Source organism: Leopardus geoffroyi, chromosome D1 (genome assembly GCF_018350155.1).
Source record: "Leopardus geoffroyi isolate Oge1 chromosome D1, O.geoffroyi_Oge1_pat1.0, whole genome shotgun sequence".
Classification (NCBI taxonomy): domain Eukaryota; kingdom Metazoa; phylum Chordata; class Mammalia; order Carnivora; family Felidae; genus Leopardus; species Leopardus geoffroyi.
In genome coordinates this window covers 68,347,454-68,364,489 of record NC_059329.1, presented here as the reverse complement: position 1 = coordinate 68,364,489, position 17,036 = coordinate 68,347,454, and the positions used below count along the sequence as shown (strand labels likewise).

The 17,036-nt window shown below is 44.1% G+C and overlaps 1 protein-coding gene and 1 pseudogene across 1 annotated transcript in view; both read left to right on the top strand.

Moving 5' to 3' along the window:
* Positions 1–16,528, top strand: part of LOC123600471 — a 121,226-nt gene extending 104,698 nt beyond the window's left edge. The window contains exons 4-5 of the mRNA XM_045482519.1: positions 6,162–6,250; positions 16,312–16,528. Coding sequence (XP_045338475.1) covers positions 6,162–6,250; positions 16,312–16,396 — 174 coding nt within the window. The 3' untranslated portion in view covers positions 16,397–16,528. The remainder of the gene's footprint in view (positions 1–6,161; positions 6,251–16,311) is intronic.
* LOC123601379 lies at positions 684–2,151 on the top strand (annotated as a pseudogene).
* Positions 16,529–17,036: the final 508 nt, after the last annotated feature.

Below are 17,036 nucleotides of genomic sequence, written 5' to 3'. Positions count from 1 at the left end.
GGCATCACCCTAATGGCTTTATTTTAACTCAGTCACCTCTTTAAAGGCCCTGTCTCCAGATGCAGTCACTTTCTGAGGTACGGGTGGTCAGGGTTTCAACATATGAATTGGGGGGCACACAATTTAGTTCATAACAGGATTATGTTGGACCTATAGATCAACCTTGAGATAAATGACGTCTTAACAGTATTGAGGCTTCATATAACATGAACATGTTATATCTCTCCATATATCTGAGTCTTCTTTAATTTCCCAGAGATGTTTTATAATTTTCAGTATAGAGGGCTTGCATATATTTTGTTCAATTTACTCTTAAACTTTTTCTGGTTTTTGATACTTTTGTAAATGGTGTTTTTCAATTTATTTTCCAATTGTTTGTGGCTAGTATATAGACATGCGGTTACTTTTTGTATATTGATCTTGTATTCTGAAAGGTTGTTAAATTCTCTTATTAATTGGTAGATTTGGGGGTAAGTATTTTACGTGTGTAATAATTTACTTATTCCTTTCCAAGCTTTATGCTTTTTTTCTTCCTTTACTGCATTGGCTGGGACCAAATCTCAGTACAATGCAGAATAGTAGACATCCTTGACTTATGCCTGTTCTTAGAAGAAAAGTGTTGCCTTTCTGCCCATGGATGCCGCTGAGTAAGCATCGTGAAAGTCTCCCCTCTCACCACCATCATGTCTAGGTCTGAGTCTCCCAAAGAGCCTGAACAGCTGCGGAAGCTTTTCATCAGAGGTTTGAGCTTTGAAACAACCAATGAGAGTCTGAGGAGCCGTTTTGAGCAGTGGGGAATGCTTACGGACTGTGTAGTAATGAGAGATCCAAACACCAAGTTCTCCAGAGGCTTTGGGTTTGTCACGTATGCATGCCACTGTGGAAGAGGTGGACGCAGCCACGAATGCAAGGCCACACAAGGTGGATGGAAGAGTTGTAGAACCAAAGAGGGCTGTCTCGAGAGAAGATTCTCAAAGACCTGGTGCCCACTTAACTGTGAAAAAGATTTTTGTCAGTAGCATTAAAGAAGACACTGAAAAACATTACCTAAAAGATTATTTTGAATAGTATGGGAAAATTGAAGTGACTGAAATCATGACTGACCGAGGCAGTGGCAAAAAGAGAGGCTTTGCTTTTGTAACATTTGGCAACCATGACTCTGTAGACAAGATTGTCATTAAAAAATACCATACTGTGAATGGCCACAACAGTGAAGTAAGGAAAGCTTTATCTAAGCAAGAGATGGCTGGTGCTTCTTCCAGCCAAAGAGGTCGAAGTGGTTCTGGGAACTTCAGCAGTGGTTGTGGAGGTGGTTTTGGTGGGAACGACAACTTTGGCCATGGAGGAAACTTCAGTGGGTGAGGTGGCTTTGGTGGCAGTCAAGGTGGTGGTGGATATGGTGGCAGTGGGGATGGCTATAACGGATTTGGTAATGATGGTGGTTATGGAGGAGGCGGCCCTGGTTACTCTGGAGGAAGCAGAGGCTATCAAAGTGGTGGACAGGATTATGGAAACCAGGGCAGTGGCTATGGCGGGAGTGGCAGCTATGACAGCTATAACAGTGGAGGAGGTAGAGGCAGCTTTGGCAGCGGTAGTGGAAGCAACTTTGGAGGTGGTGGAAGCTGTAATGATTTTGGCAATTACAACAATCAATCTTCAAATTTTGGACCCATGAAAGGAGGAAATTTTGGAGGCACAAAGACTGGCCCCTATGGTGGTGGAGGCCAATACTTTGCCAAACTATGAAACCAAGGTGGCTGTGGCGGTTCCAGCAGCAGCAGTAGCTATGGCAGTGGTGGAAGGTTTTAATTAGTGCCAGGAAACAAAGCTTAGCAGGAGAGGAGAGCCAGAGAAGTGACAGGGAAGCTATAGGTTACAACAGATTTGTGAACTCAGCCAAGCACAGTGGTGGCAGGGCCTAGCTGTTACGAAGAAGACATGTTTTAGACAATACTCATGTGTATGGGCAAAAAACTCGAGGACTGTATTTGTGACTAATTGTATAGCAGGTTATTTTAGTTTCAGTTCTGTGGAAAGTGTAAAGCATTTCAACAAAGGGTTTTACTGTAGATTTTTTTTTTGCACCCATGCTGTTGATTGCTAAATATAATAGTCTGATCATGATGCTGAATAAATGTGTCTTTTTTTAAATGTGCTGTGTAAAGTTAGTCTACTCTGAAGCCATCTTGGTAAACTACCCCAACAGTGTGAAGTTAGAATTTCTTCAGGGTGATGCCAGACTCCATCTGAAATTTATTTGCAACCTGCTTGGGCACAGAAGCCATTGTCTCCACAAACATTGGTGTGGTTGAACTGACAGTTAACATGTTGTGACCTGGAGTCCACCGTTAAAAGGGTCACCCAAGCAAAGTCCTGGAGTTTATTTGGTTATTAATATGATTGTTGGCACATCGTATGCAATATATCTAAATTGAATTATGGTATCAGATACAATTATAGATGGGATTAAACTTGTGTATCATCCATTATCATGTGTAATCAATAAATGATTTAATATTCTCTTGAAAAAAAAAGAAGAAAAGTGTTCCATGTTTCATTACGTATGAAGTTTGTTTTAGGTTTTTCATACGTACCCTTTTACAACCTTGGTGGCTAGGAGAATGTACCTATCAGATTTCCAAGTGTGGGGCAATTAAAGCCTGACAGCTCCAGCAGCTGCATTTTGAAATCCCTCACTTTTTTGTGCTAACGGGACACTTCCCAAAGACTTTTCCCAGCCAATGCCTAGGAGACATGGGGTTCCTCTAGTGGGTGGGTGACCTGAAGGCTTTACGTAACTCTAAAAGCTGTACTGGAGTTTTGTAGTCTTCTCTACCACTGGCCTTCCTCCTCTCCTCCTTCACCTGAAGTAAGACTTGTATTCATCTTCTTCCAGGACTTTTCCTTATTTCCTCTCGAAAGCATTTCCTCTGATAAATGTCTTGCATGTCTAATCTTATTTTGGTATCTGCTTCTTGGAGAATCCATACTAACACAGAGATTGAGGAATTAGTTTGCTGAGAGACTTTTTTCCTTAATCATGAATATGTATTGAATTTTGTGAAAGGGTTTTTCTGTATTTACTGGAATGATAATATGATTTTTCTCCTTTTTTTCTTTTTAATATGGTTACATTGAATGCTTTTTGAAAGTTAAGCCAGCCTTGCATTCCTGAAGTGAACTTTAATCATGAAGCTTATCCTTTTTATATACGGTTGCATCTTGCAGTATTTTCAAGGGTTTTATGTCTAGATTCGTGGGGGATATTGATCTGTAATGTCCGGTGTCTTCATAAGGTTTTGGTACCAAGGTTTTTCTAGTCTCATAAAATTAGTTTGGAAGTGTTTCCTCCTCTTCTGTTTTCTAAAACAGTTTTTGTAAGATTGGCATTTTATCTTTTAAATGTTTTGATAGAATTCACCCAGGCAGCCATCTGGTGCCTGGGTTTTCTTTGTTTTCCTCTCTGCATTTTTGTCTTTATTTCTGGCTTATTTATTGTCTGTGGGGGACATTTTGCTCCTTATTCTCTTTTTTCCTTAAAATAACTTTGTGTGGGATTGAAACACAATTCTTTTTTGTTGATCATGCTTGAAGGGCATGAGTTCTCCTATTCACTTTGGAGGGGAGCGTGGGCCAGGATCATTTTCCTAGTTTCATAGCTCTAGAGTTCACTATTCTGATGTTATTTCAAAGAGTTCAAATATATGGCTTTAATTTATTCTAACATTTGCTGGCTCAGTTACCTTCCCCCAGTTTTAGCAGGAATGTTTCTTTCCTTTCCCCCTAATACCTTGTCCTACATAAATTAGATTCTATTCTCAGTGTTTTCTACTCAATGTAGGCCTTTGTCTTGGAAGGTTGCTCTTGTTATTTCTAAGAGCTCATAGTACCCAGACTGCTCTGGTATTGTCTGATCTTGTGCTCAGAAACTAAATTGTGCAAGACCCCTGCCAGTTATGGCTGTTTTCCCCAGATTGTGTTCCCCTTCCCTTGGGAGTATCTATTGGCAATTTTGGGTTCCCCAAATCTCAGGTTCAACACAAATCTCTTTGTCTCTTGTTGGCTTCCCCCTGCACATTTGCTGATGTTACATGGTTTTGGTGGTATTCATGGTTGTTCCTCAATTGTTCATATTTTGGAGCTGGTCTGAATTGTTTGTTTTGCTGTAGATATTGTCTGAAGGATTTTGGTTTTGCTGTGTTAGTCTCTTTCTGTTTTGTGGGATGACTAAAAAAAGATAAAATTACATCATCATTGCTACCACCTTCCCTAGAATTCCACACGTGCCTCTAGAAATTTTTTGGCAGTGGGGGGTGAAGATATGCAGTTATATGTCTACCTTAGGAGCTTAAGAAATTTGTACAAAACACCAGGAGTCCTATTTGATTTTGAAAGTGTTAGGACTCTTGTGTGAAACTACAAAAGCCCTTTATATTTGATGGTAGTATGCCCAGAACACTAAAATTAATACTTGTGAAATAAAAGTGGGAAGAAAAATAAGTAGCTTCTCACTGAGCTCTTCTTGGTACTAGGTATTGTGTGAAATCTTTAATATGGTTGTTCTCAGTTAAGTCTCTCAACCACCATATGAGCCCGGTATTATTATCACCCCTACTTTATCCCTTTTATCACTGTTATCATAAGGCAGGTAGCATCGCACCTACTTTAGTGTTGAAAATGAAGCATAGAGAGTTTTGTTACTTTTCCATAGTGACACATTCCTCAAACCCAAATCTGGTGCTTGTAGCCATTTACCATACCACCTCCCACCTATTTGTGCACATACACCAGTGGGGAAAGGAGTTCAGAGGGCCAGAGGATCACTATTATGTAGGGAATCACTCTCAAGTAGGTACCTGACCTCTTGCCTGAGTCATGGAGGTGGTACCATGTGCCTAGCCTTAATGACTTGTCCTGAGGACATAATGCAACAGTCCCTCCTCCCCTACAAAACTGTTGATGGAGTATCGTAGGAAGATGGCAACTCAGTAGTTCAATGGTAGGAAGAAAAGGCCCTCCCCAATCAGGCAGGGCAGCCAAGGCAGATTTATCAATAATAGCAAGGCGAGTATTAGAAGCTTCAGTGGAGATCATCAAATAACAGATGGGAGACCAGCTTCATTGGAAACATTAGAAAAGCTTCAGTTGCTCAGGATTAGAATGTATGAGTCAGCCTGCCATGCTAGAGGAAAGGTAATGGGTTCAGCTCTTTGACTTCCAAGTGATTCTCTTAAGAAACTAAGGTCATTGATGGAGATTTCTACCCAGAGGCAATATGGATTAAGCATGGGGGTTCTAGAGCAAGATACCTGATTCATATCCTGGCTTTGTCAGTTCCTGGCTGTGGGAACTTCTGCAAATTCCTTGATGCTTTTTGCCTCCATTCCCTGAACTGTAAATAGGGAGAGTAGTAACACCCACTTCATTGTGTTGCTGGCAGGATTAAATGAGTCAACACATGTAAAGCACTTAGAATGAATGATTCCTTGTGTCCTGTATGTCTCTAAATATGCTTTTTCTAGTTGCAGGACATCCTCATTATTTGCAGATTATGTATCTGCAAATTTGCCTACTGGCTAAAATCTATTTGTAACCCCAACATCAATACTTAAGGTGATTTCATGGTCATTTATGGCATGTGCAGAATGGTGACAAATTTGAGTGGCCTGACGTGCACATACCTGGCTGAAGTTGGACAAGTGAGCTCTGCCTTCTTGTTTCAGTTCTCAAACTGGTAACAAGGGTCCTTTCCAGTCTATTTAGTGCCACGTTTTCTTCTGCATTTTTGGGCTTTATTTGGTTGATTTCCTTGTCTAAAGTGCTTCAGGTGTGGTGCTGAAGTACTGTCTGCTAAACACAAGTTGGGTTCCTAAGCACAAGAAAGCTGGGATGTGCCTTACAGAGAAAGTATGTGTGTTAGATAAGCTTTGTTGAGGCATGAGTTATAATGCTGTTGGCTGTAAGGTCAATGTTAATGAATTGACAATATATATTAAATAAGGTGTTTACACAGAAACACACAGAAAACAAAGTTATGTTGTGAGTGGAGGCTCATAAGAAACTAGTCCTGATTTCCTCTGTGAGCAGTGGTTCCGATTGGAGACAGCCTGATGTGACCTAACTACCATGAGTAATGAGAATCCCTTGTTTTGTCTTACCAGACTCCCCCAGCCTATGAGGCCCGGAGAAGTGAGGCATATGGGAATGAGCAGATTTCTGCCTCATGTGTACTGAACAGACACATTTTAAGGTCAGGACCACAGTTTTGTATGGTTCCATGCCTTTCTTGACAAAATGCAGGCAGGACACGGGTATCTTGAGAACCTTCAGCCTCAGAGGCTCTTTGGGCCAGTGGGGCAGGCCATGGTCACCAGGCACAAGGGCAGAAGCTGGCCAGCTGACTGCTCCCTTGGTGAGTTAGGAGCCACTGCTTCCTGCTGATGCCAGGAGAAGGTTAACCCTGACTAGGGGATTGAGCTGTGCCTCTGCTCCTTTCCTGCCTCCTTGGACTTGGCCTGACAATTGCCTTTTATGTGGCAGCTTCAGAAAGCACCTGGCAGACCCCCGAGACAAAACTGAGATCATAGTTACTAGGCCTCCCCGGTAACTGTCACTAAATGCTCTTCTGCCTGAGGAGAACCGCGTGTGGTGTGTTTGCAGCCCTTGCTGGGGTTTCAGGAGGAAATGGACCAGTGAAGGGAACACGCAGTGTCTTGGGCACTGAAATGAAAAGAATTTCTGGTCACAAACCACATGGGAGTCCCTCTAGCAAGAAAGGTGGTGTTGCACCCTATCCCACTGCCACATCACAATGCAAGCTCATAAAGCTGGAGCACAGGAAAGCCATCGTGACCTGGTAACAACTTGGCAAGTGGGCACAATATTGCTGACAGCTGTAACAGCACATGGCCAGAACTTTCCACCACGACAAAGTGGAACTTGGCACCGACACAACTCCACACTGTGAGAGTGTAGGCAGACCCTATACCGCACACTACCGCCACCATCACGCCATGCCACGAGGGTTGTCATGTGACAACCTGATAGCCCCACTGCCCTTAGCATGGGATCACCGCTTGTGTACCACCACACTGCAATACACCAGCATGTTGCAAAGTTCTAACCCCATAGCATCTGTTTTGACCAACTTCCTTGATAGAGTCTCAGCTCAGAGTCTAGATATTTCAGGGACCTTTAAGCACAGCCTGGAAGCACCACTGACAGAAACGTCCAAAGGAGTTCCCTCTGGCTGCTCCCTCCCAGTGCTATTGGTGGACATGCCTGCCTAGTTTACCAGGTGTGAGGACAGAGCTCATTTCTTCTTCCGCTTTGTATGTGTCAGCACTTACATAGCACCTTGCTGAGAGGGAGTGTAAGTAGGAAAAGGCTGTTTGGTGAATATGGCCTTGAGGTAAAGAGATCAAATGACATCAGGGGGTCATTGTATAAGTCATAGTCACAGGCTCAGAAGTCACTTCAGACTAGAATCAATGGTTCCCAGAATGTACTCATTCCTATATTTATTTTTGCCATATTTGTGTATTACTTATTAAGCGCGGTATCTTTAAATGTACATATTTTTTAAACATACAAATCACATTCCTTAAAAAGAAGATAAAAAGCCAAAAGAATCGATAGCCCCTTACCCCATCTCCCTGGAGGAGTTATCCCGATGTTGGCCTCTGGGCCCTGCTTGATGTGTGAGGGCTACATTTCAGATGCTAAAGCCTGAGACAGTCTGTGCCCCCAGATGAAGATAAGGTTCCAGGGATCTGGTGGCATCAGCCACAGCCAGGTAGAGGGCATTGGGCCTGTGTGTGTGTCTGAGGCTAGGAAAATGGTTGCCACAGGGAGACTAGGAGACTTAAATTGGTCTCCTTGGGCCTTCCTGGGATAAGGGAACTGGGGCTCTTGCAGTATGCTGGCAGGGGATATAATCCTGGAACTACTCTGTGTTACAATACCACCCTAGCTAACTGACATTTATTGAGCTCTTCAACTAATGTATCCTACACTCTCTTTTAAATTATATAGCACCTGGATGAGGTTGGTATTTTCCACTATTGCCTGTTGACAGTTGGTAAACTGAGCCTCAGAGTGGTTGTGACTTGCACAAGGTCACACAGCTAGCAAGAACCGGAGGCAGAGTTCAACTGCAGGCTGGCAGTTCTCTGGTCTCAGAGTCTGGACTCCTAACCATTATACTTGACCTCCTCTCTGAGCTGTTTTCCCTAATTTTCACCTAGCTGCCCAGTGTGGCCAGGAAACACAAGTTGGGATGGGTCACCATATTTGGGATGATGTCTTGCTCACCCTGTTTGCTGGGACAAAGCCATTCTCTGGGGGTTTGGTGAAGCCAGTTGATGAGACCTAGTGCATCTGGAAGCCAGTGGTCAGCTGAGATGTGTGGCACTCTTTCCCTAAATATGTCTAGGGGTCCAGCCAGAGCTGCACCATGAGGTATTAGCACAATGAAACCTACTCTCAGACATTAATAATGAATGAGAAGTTGGATGTGGCCAATTCAATTGCCACCGTTTTGCTTAACTAAATGACACTCCCAGAGATTTGTAGTAGTAATTACTCCTTATTTGCCACATCCTCTTTTTCTCCCACTAATTTGCTCCTAGAATCCACCTCCAAGGCCTGTCACGGCTAGCTATTTTTGAATCGACAACATTTTCAATCTTTCTGACTTGCTGGAACTTTGTCCTGGTTTGGAGCACAGAGAGGTTGGCTCCTGAATGTGGCAGTCCCCAGATGGAAGCCTTGAGATGGTGAGGACAGATATTTACCCTAAAATATAAGGTCATTAATACTACATAGAAGCCAAGTACATGTGCACATATGTTCATAGCAGCCCTACTCACAATAGCCAAAAGGTGGAAATAGCCCAAATGTCCATCATTGGATGAGTGGATAAACAAAATGTGGTAGATCCATACAATGGAATATGATTTAGCCACAAAAAGAATGAAATATACATGCTATAACATGGATGAACCTTGAAAAGATTAAGCTAAGTATAAGAAGACAGACTCAAAATGCCACCTATTGTATGATTCCATTTATATGAAATATTCAGAATAATAAATCCATACACACAGGCACAGATTGGTGGTTGCCAGGGGTTGGGGAGAGAGGAGAATGTGAAGAACTATTTTACTGCATGAGGTTTTCTGTTGAGGTGATGAAAAAATTTTGGAACTAGACATAGATGGTGGTCACACAACACTGTACTGAATGCCACTAAATTGTTCATTATCAAATGGTTAATTTTATGTTATGTGAATCTTATGTCAGTAAAACGAGGCCAAAATTTTTTAAAATGCTACATAGGAGAGATTTGGTTGAAGCATCACATAATTATTGGAAAGAATTTGAAGTCATGTCGGTAACTACCTAGTCCTTTAATGGAAGCATCATATGTATCTTTCCATCTTTACACATGACCTTGGACAGTTTATTCCCCATGCTGACAGGGGTGCCCCAGGAAAGCATCTGGGTGAAAGGGGGATGGGGAAGGGAGACAAGCCTGGACAGGGTTGACACCAGTTCTAGATCCCAGTTGTAGACACACTGGGATACCTCTTCTGCCTGGGATAGGGGAAGGAGGAGACTTTTTTATAATCCAGTTTCTCTGTGACTTACCAAAAAAAAATCATTAGAAGATACATAATTAAATACAAATATATTTTTTAGAGAAATGGTAAATATTCTAGTCATGAATTTTTCAGTAAAGTTTATTGTTTTACTTAACTATAAAAGTAACATCATACTTACTATAGATTGGGAAGCACAGAAAGGCTTAACGAGAAAGGGGGTTGGAATCAACTGTTACCCTCCCATGTAGAAGTAGCTACTTTTAGCAGTTAAATAAATCTTTCCAGTACTTTATGCTTTTATTCACACAGATAAAATTACATGATGTACATATGATGTACTTCCTTTCCCCATAATATCATAGAATAAGCATTCCTCTGCTTCATTAAAACATCATTGTGTTGGATGCACAGTAGGCCATTGTAAGGAGGTATGGTTTATTTAACCACTCCCTTATCATTAGATACTTTGGTTGCCCTCTGAGAACTAAATCCAAAACTCTGCATGTACAGTACAAGTCACAAGTGGAGGGACCCAGGACATGCTGTGGGTCTGATGTGTAGCAGGTGATATACAAACCTCAGTCGAGAAGACTGGGTCTAGTCTTAGGAAGGTGAGTGTGGTGTGTGATCATAATTTTGCTAGTAGGAAACAAACTCACAGCAGTATATATACTCTTTGGAGAACAAACAGAAGGGTAAGGTCAGCATACCCAAAGTTGGCAGACCCTCAGGCACTGCCCAGTGAGGAGGGAGTCCTGGCTCAAAGATTTAGATTTGCATTTTTTAATGTCTCCAGTAGCAAAGCACTGTCTACATGGCAGGTGAAAGGGACATCATAGGAATGAGGCACCCTCCTGGCCTCAAAGGGGTGTGATAGGCAGCAGTGCAGACTATTAGTGTGGTTAGTGAGGATTGTTGAATAGTGTGGCCAGTGCCGTGGGAGGACTATGCATTCTGGGATCATAGAGAGGGTGTGTTGGCCTGGCTTTGGTATTGGGGATGGAAGATGGGGACAGGGAGGCTTCCTGCAGAGTGACTCCTGAGCTGAGGCTCAGTAGATGAACCGTAATTACAGAGTCCTCTGAGCACTACTCTGGACTCCCCCATCAGCCACCTCTCTGCTGATTCTATGCTCACCACATGGCCATTTGTGAATAACTTGGCTTCCAATATTCATAGACAATGCACTATTCTGTTCCATGGGATGGATGCACTTCTCATTGTCATGGCCATGTTAACATGCGGTCTTGAGCTTGGTTCCTGTGAATCTGTCCCCAACAAATGGGTCTGCTCTTTGTGAGTTTTCTGAGCCTGCAAGGCTAAGGATGCCAGGGCTTGTGACAAGGTGAATTCACCAACGTGACCCACGTCTCCCCTAAGAAGGCCTCTCCAGGAACATCAGAGCTCCATACATGCTTTTCCCCTTCTAAATGCAACAGCTCCATCTCAAGGGGGTTGTATAGAAGTAAGCAAGATGATGTGGGCAGCGGGCCTGGCTCAGTGCTTAGAAGCTCTGAGCTGGTACTAATTCTTGTCTTCCTTCCTTGGAGACTCTTCTGTTTCAATTGGTGGGGGGAGAGTGGGTAGCTGATAAGTGGAGATGATGAGTCACATAGTTCACTAACACCTTCCAGCTAGTTCTCCCAGTTCATTAGCCAAGCCATCAGTCAATGTGACTAATTGTTACTTTTTGAGATAAATGTTTAAAATATCATCTCCTATGACAAGGTTCTTTAGTAGCTCAAGGACTTGTTGGGGGTGGTAGGGGAAGATAGAATGCATGCACAGAACAACCAGAAAATAATGCTGGAAACTGACTATGGAGGCTCCTTCCTCTAGGCTGGGACTAGAATGCACCAGCACAACTGGTTGGCTGTTTACTGTCAGTGTGAGATCTGACCAGGCAATGCTCACTTGGCCCAGTACAAAGCCTGATTTCTCCTATCTTGGTTCTCTGCTGCTCTGTACCTCTGCTAGCACTGGCACTTTTATATCTGTGTGGGGAGAAGAGGCTCTCCTTCCCTGCATTTCTATGACTCAGTGGCGTACCTAGAAATGGTCCTGTTGAAAAGCCTAATGTAGGCTCCACCTGGGAAAAACAAAAAGCCCTTCACTTCTTCCTTTTGTGAGCTGAAAGCTAAGAGAGCTTGAGCAAGCTTGGTTTCTTAGGTGGTAGGAGTAAGGTCACCGTCACCAAAAAATGGGAGATAGATGCCTTAGGCTATAGCTATAGTTAGCATAATTTTCATAGGCCTAGGTGATGCTTTTCATAGGCAACTTTCCATAGGTGTCCCAGATGGTCTTAGAATTGAACTTGGACCTCTGGGTGGCCAAGAGTCAACTCTTGCAGACAGGATTCTAGATGGACCGAGCCAAGAACACAGCCCTGGAGATGTCAGAATTGTCTGGGGTCTCCACCAGGAATGCTCCTGATCCAGACACACCTAGAATCACCATTTCTTTTACTTCTCTTTCCCTTGTCTGCTCTTCCATCCACCTTCTTTCCAAATCCTTCCCTGTAAACGTTTCATCAGTCTGAGTCCTGGGGTCACCATGGCTACATTGAGGGGAGCAGTTGCCACTGAGGCTCTTGCTCTAATTGGAGCTTAGTGGTGGTCACCTTTTGCTGGACATAGCCTCTGGCCTCTGACAGGACCATATGGACTCTCATAGTTTCTGAGACCCGACACACCCCAGATGCAGCAATGGACTTGTCCTGCTACTGCTGTCACTGACCTTGGGTCTATGGGATACTTGCTAGCTTATCAGCTGGCTAAAAAAAATCACTCCAAGCTCCATACTTAGACTTGCATCTAGGAACAAATACCCTTTTAGAGAGGTAAAACTAGCAATCGATAACCAACCAACCAACCAACCAACCAACCAACCAACACCACCCCCACCATTACTAAAAAAGAACATGAAAAGAAAAAAGAAGATTCTAGCACTCAGTTCCTAATGTAATGCCCATACTCATCGTCTTGCACACTCCCACCCCCAAGTGCCGCTTCGTATTTCTTTAGGGGCTCTGAGATCTCAGTCCTATATGTCCATGCTCCTGCACAGGAGAGGCCTGAATATAGCTCCTAAGTAAAGAACAGAAATTCAAATTGTGGTTCAGCAGATTACTAGCTGTTTGATCTTGGGCTAGGTATTAGCCTCTCTGTGCCTCAGTTTCCCCATATATAGAATGGAGATGATAATATTTCCAACTTCATAGGGTTGCTGTGAGGATTAAATGAGTTAATATATGCAGAGCACTTCAAATAGTGCCAGGAATATGGTAAGTGCTTATGTTAGTGTTTGCTTTTACAAGACCCTGGATGGTCATTGGGTTTCTGGCTGGGGCCAAGCCCCCCCCCCCCCCGCTCCAGAGGGGATTCTGCTTTGTGTTTTGGTTCTCACCTGTGCTTTGAGCAAGGGATCTGCCATTTACAATAAAATGGTATTTATTACAAAGGACTCAAGTGGTGGGTCATTGGTATTTACTCCCTAAGACGAATATAAAATTAAAACTTAAAATGTGACTTAGAAGAGTCTCAACAGAGCAACTCAGGTGAAAGACAACGGAAGCCAGTTTATTTCCTGCAACAGCAGCAGAAGTCTTTGAACGTACCCCTGTGTATTCCTGACCATTGATCTTGTCTCTGTCTCCTTGTTTCTAGATGCAAGCTTGTGTCAAGCACATGTTAGGTGCATGGGGCTCTCAGTAGTCCCTGACAGGTTGCAGCATTAAAGCCCACCTTTGACCTTCAGAATAGAAACCGCCCCACTGCTGGCCTGGGTGGGCTTCTCTGTCACATTAGACCTGAAGCCTCCGAAACTATTGTTGATCTACCCAGCGTTCTTTTTTTTTTTTTTTTTTTAATTTTTTTTTTCAACGTTTATTTATTTTTGGGACAGAGAGAGACAGAGCATGAACAGGGGAGGGGCAGAGAGAGAGGGAGACACAGAATCGGAAACAGGCTCCAGGCTCTGAGCCATCAGCCCAGAGCCCGACGTGGGGCTCGAACTCACGGACTGCGAGATCGTGACCTGGCTGAAGTCGGACGCTTAACCGACTGCGCCACCCAGGCGCCCCCTACCCAGCGTTCTTAAAGTGTCAAGGATACTCAGGGATTTTCTGGCCAGTTTTTATGGATTTAAGGACAATGAAACATACACTCTGGTGAAATCTTCAACTACCAAAAAGCCACCTCTTGACAGTATTATCAGGAATGTGTTAGCAGTGGGTCTCCAGATGACCTGAAGCCCAAAGTAGTGTATCTCTTCTTTGCCAGCTTAGACTTCTGTTTTTTTGGTGAATTAGTCTTTGCCCTTTCAATGGCTGATGAGAGTAATAATAATGATGTGCATTAAGTACTTATTTAGAGTTTTCATGTCCTATAGCACTTAATCTTCAAAATTAACTTGGAGGCTGGTCCTATTATTATCCCCATTTATAGATTCATAAACTAAAGTTCAGAGGGACAAAGTGGCTTGCCCAAGATCACCTAGTTGGAAACCAGCAGAGCTGGAATTCAAATGGCGGTCTGTTTTTCTAACTCCTAGAGCCTATACTTTTGACTGCAGTGCATGGTGCCTCCATGTGTGGTGAGTGGACAGAAAGAAAGGGCATAGACTTTGGTGTCAGATAGGCCTGGCTCTGCCTTACAAGCTGAGTGAACTTGGATGGAACATTTGGTCTCTTTAACAACATCAGCAGCAGCAATGATAATAGCGTGTGCTTATACGGCAGAGGTGTGCCTTACTATTTTAACTTGTGTAACTGCAACAACCTCATGAGGTTGATACTAGTGTTTTGCCAGGGAGTTAATAACAGGACCTCAATGTGGTCTCATGATGATTAAGTGAGATACTATGCATTTGAGTACTGGGCCTGGCAGAGAGCAGGGGCTAAATATTAGGAAGTGTGGGTGACCATAGCTCTGAGAAAGACACACAGTCTTGTTCTTTCCTGCCAGCATCCTCCATTTGTGAGAAGAGAGGACCCCGAGCTGAATGAGAATCTGTGTTCTTTTTGATTTTCACCACTAAACATAACTGCTCTGTTTCATGAAGCTGCCAGTCCTGTTACCTTCGAGCATGGCCCAGGCACTCCATGAATGTCTGTTAAATGAATGAGCCAAGGGGACCCGCTCCAGCCACCGGTAGCCCAGAACAGAAAGGCCATTTTCTCCTAAACAGAGAAAGCTCATCTCCAAGAAAAGGCATAGGGACAATTCATGAGATTCTGGTGCATTTGTGTGGTGTTTGGGGAGCATTCTTCTTTTTATTATGAGAAAAGTGCCCCCCCTGCATGGTTCACCACCATCCCACTCCCCCTATAGGATGACCTATTTTTCTCCACACAATTCCAAGGATTTTGTTCCGGGGGGTAGGAGATGGGATGGGGGCTGGGAGTTGGGGAGAGGGCCCATCACTGTACCAACTGGGAAAGACACTGCCATCCCAGTCAATGGGTGTCTGCTCCTCGGATCACTGCTTGGATAGAGGTGTCCCTGAGTACTCTGGAGGCCTGTCCTCCAAGCATCATGCTGCACCATGTGTGTCCACTGTAGGTCCATTAATGGCCCATTCCACCCACACAGGAAGATCATTATCTATCTATCTATCTATCTATCTATCTATCTATCTATCATCTTTCTGTCTATCTATCTATCTTTACCTAACCTGAATATCTCTTCTTCCAGAGCATAAACTCATTTCTTTTGGCCCTGTGCTCTGAGCGAAGAAGGGCCAGCCGGTCACCAATTTCTATATAATAACCCTTCAGATCTTCAAAGACTGTTATTAAATCTCTCCTTGGCTGCCTCCTGTCTAACTAAATAATTCCTGCCCCTTTCACCTTTCTCCATAGGCCCAGTGTTTCCACTCTGTGCAGCATTGTTCAGAGCCCCTCCATCTTCTCCAGCAGGAAATGAGGAAGACCAGGGGTCAGCCAAGTCTTAGGGGCTATGGCTGGCTGAGGGACGAGGCGAAGGGCAGCAGGTGTTGGGGGACACACCATGCTCTATTGCTCCTGGGTCTCGGGGCTACAGCCTCAGCTTCTCTCCTTGCTGCTGTCACCCTCAGAAAAATGTTTTTTCCATGAGGGGAAAGCCTTGGTGCCCATCTTTTCTCCCCTCCCACTCCCTTCCAGCTCTGCCCCTCTGCCTGATGACCGTGGTCACTTGGCACCCCCTCCCACCCCTCCTGGGTTCAGACACACAACAGAAGACATGTAGAGAGCTGAACGAGGCAACAACTGCAACAAATACCAACACTGGCTAACGTTGTTCACCAGCTGCCAGCTAATTGTGTGCTTTATCTCAGTTCCTCAGACAGCCTGATTGTCCCCATTTCCTGCAAGGAGATTCTGAACTCAGCGATACAGCCTGTAAGGCACTTGTCTGAGACCACACATAGGAGGTGGTACAGCCAGAATTGAAAGCCAGGCAGTGGGGCTCAGACACAGTGCTTTTAACACCGATTATCTCACTCTATTTATTTTGCAGAAAGTGAATCAAAGGTAGGGAAAGAGACCATATGGGATCATTAGGAGCAGGTTACTACTATGGACACCTGGGGCCAGAGAAAGGGACCCTGAGGGAACAGTTACAGAGGCAAGAGGAGAACCAGAAGGGAGAGCTTCAAGAAAGAGGACAATCAGTGTCAAATGTGTGGAGAGCCAAATATAATTTTTCCATGTCTGTCTTCCCTCTAGGCCCAAGGTAACCTGCCTCTATTGGATCCATTTTCTGACCTCTGGAAAAGGCCCATTTGTGTCCCACGCCCATCACATGAGATGACTCTCCTCTCCATAAGGGCTCTTCCCAAGCTTCTCTAGCCCCAAGACTCCAAACTCCCTGCCAAAGCTACCTCTTGGATCCCACATGGGCTCTGAGAGGCCAGGCCTAGGGGGGAACGTCCTGTGAAGGTATGGGTCCTCCACCTTCCTGTGCACGGACCTCTCCTGCTTTCCAGTTCACAGGTCTGGAGTCCAGCTTTACTTCCAGCACACTTTTGCTTCCCAATTTCACTTCCCCCCCCTTCCTTCCCCCCCCCCTCCTTCCCTCTAGATAGCAAAAGGGTCTTTGCTTCTTTTTTGTTTTCCACCTGTTCGAGTGCGGTTGGCTGAAATATGGCTCCCTGAGAGGTATCCGTGTCCTAATCCCTGGAACCTGTGAATGATACCTTATGTGTCACAAGAGATGTGATTGTATTAAGGACTTTGAGAGGGGGAGATTATCCTGGATTATCTGGGTGGGCACTAAACACAGTCATACGTATCTTTATGAGAGATGGGCAGAGAGATATTTGATACCATCTGGTGTCAAAGGCTGAGAAGAGAAGGTGATGTGACAATAAAATAGATTTGAGGATGCTGACCTCGGAGATTGGAGGCATGTGGCTACCGGCAGCCGCCAGAAACTGGAAAAGGCAAGGAAC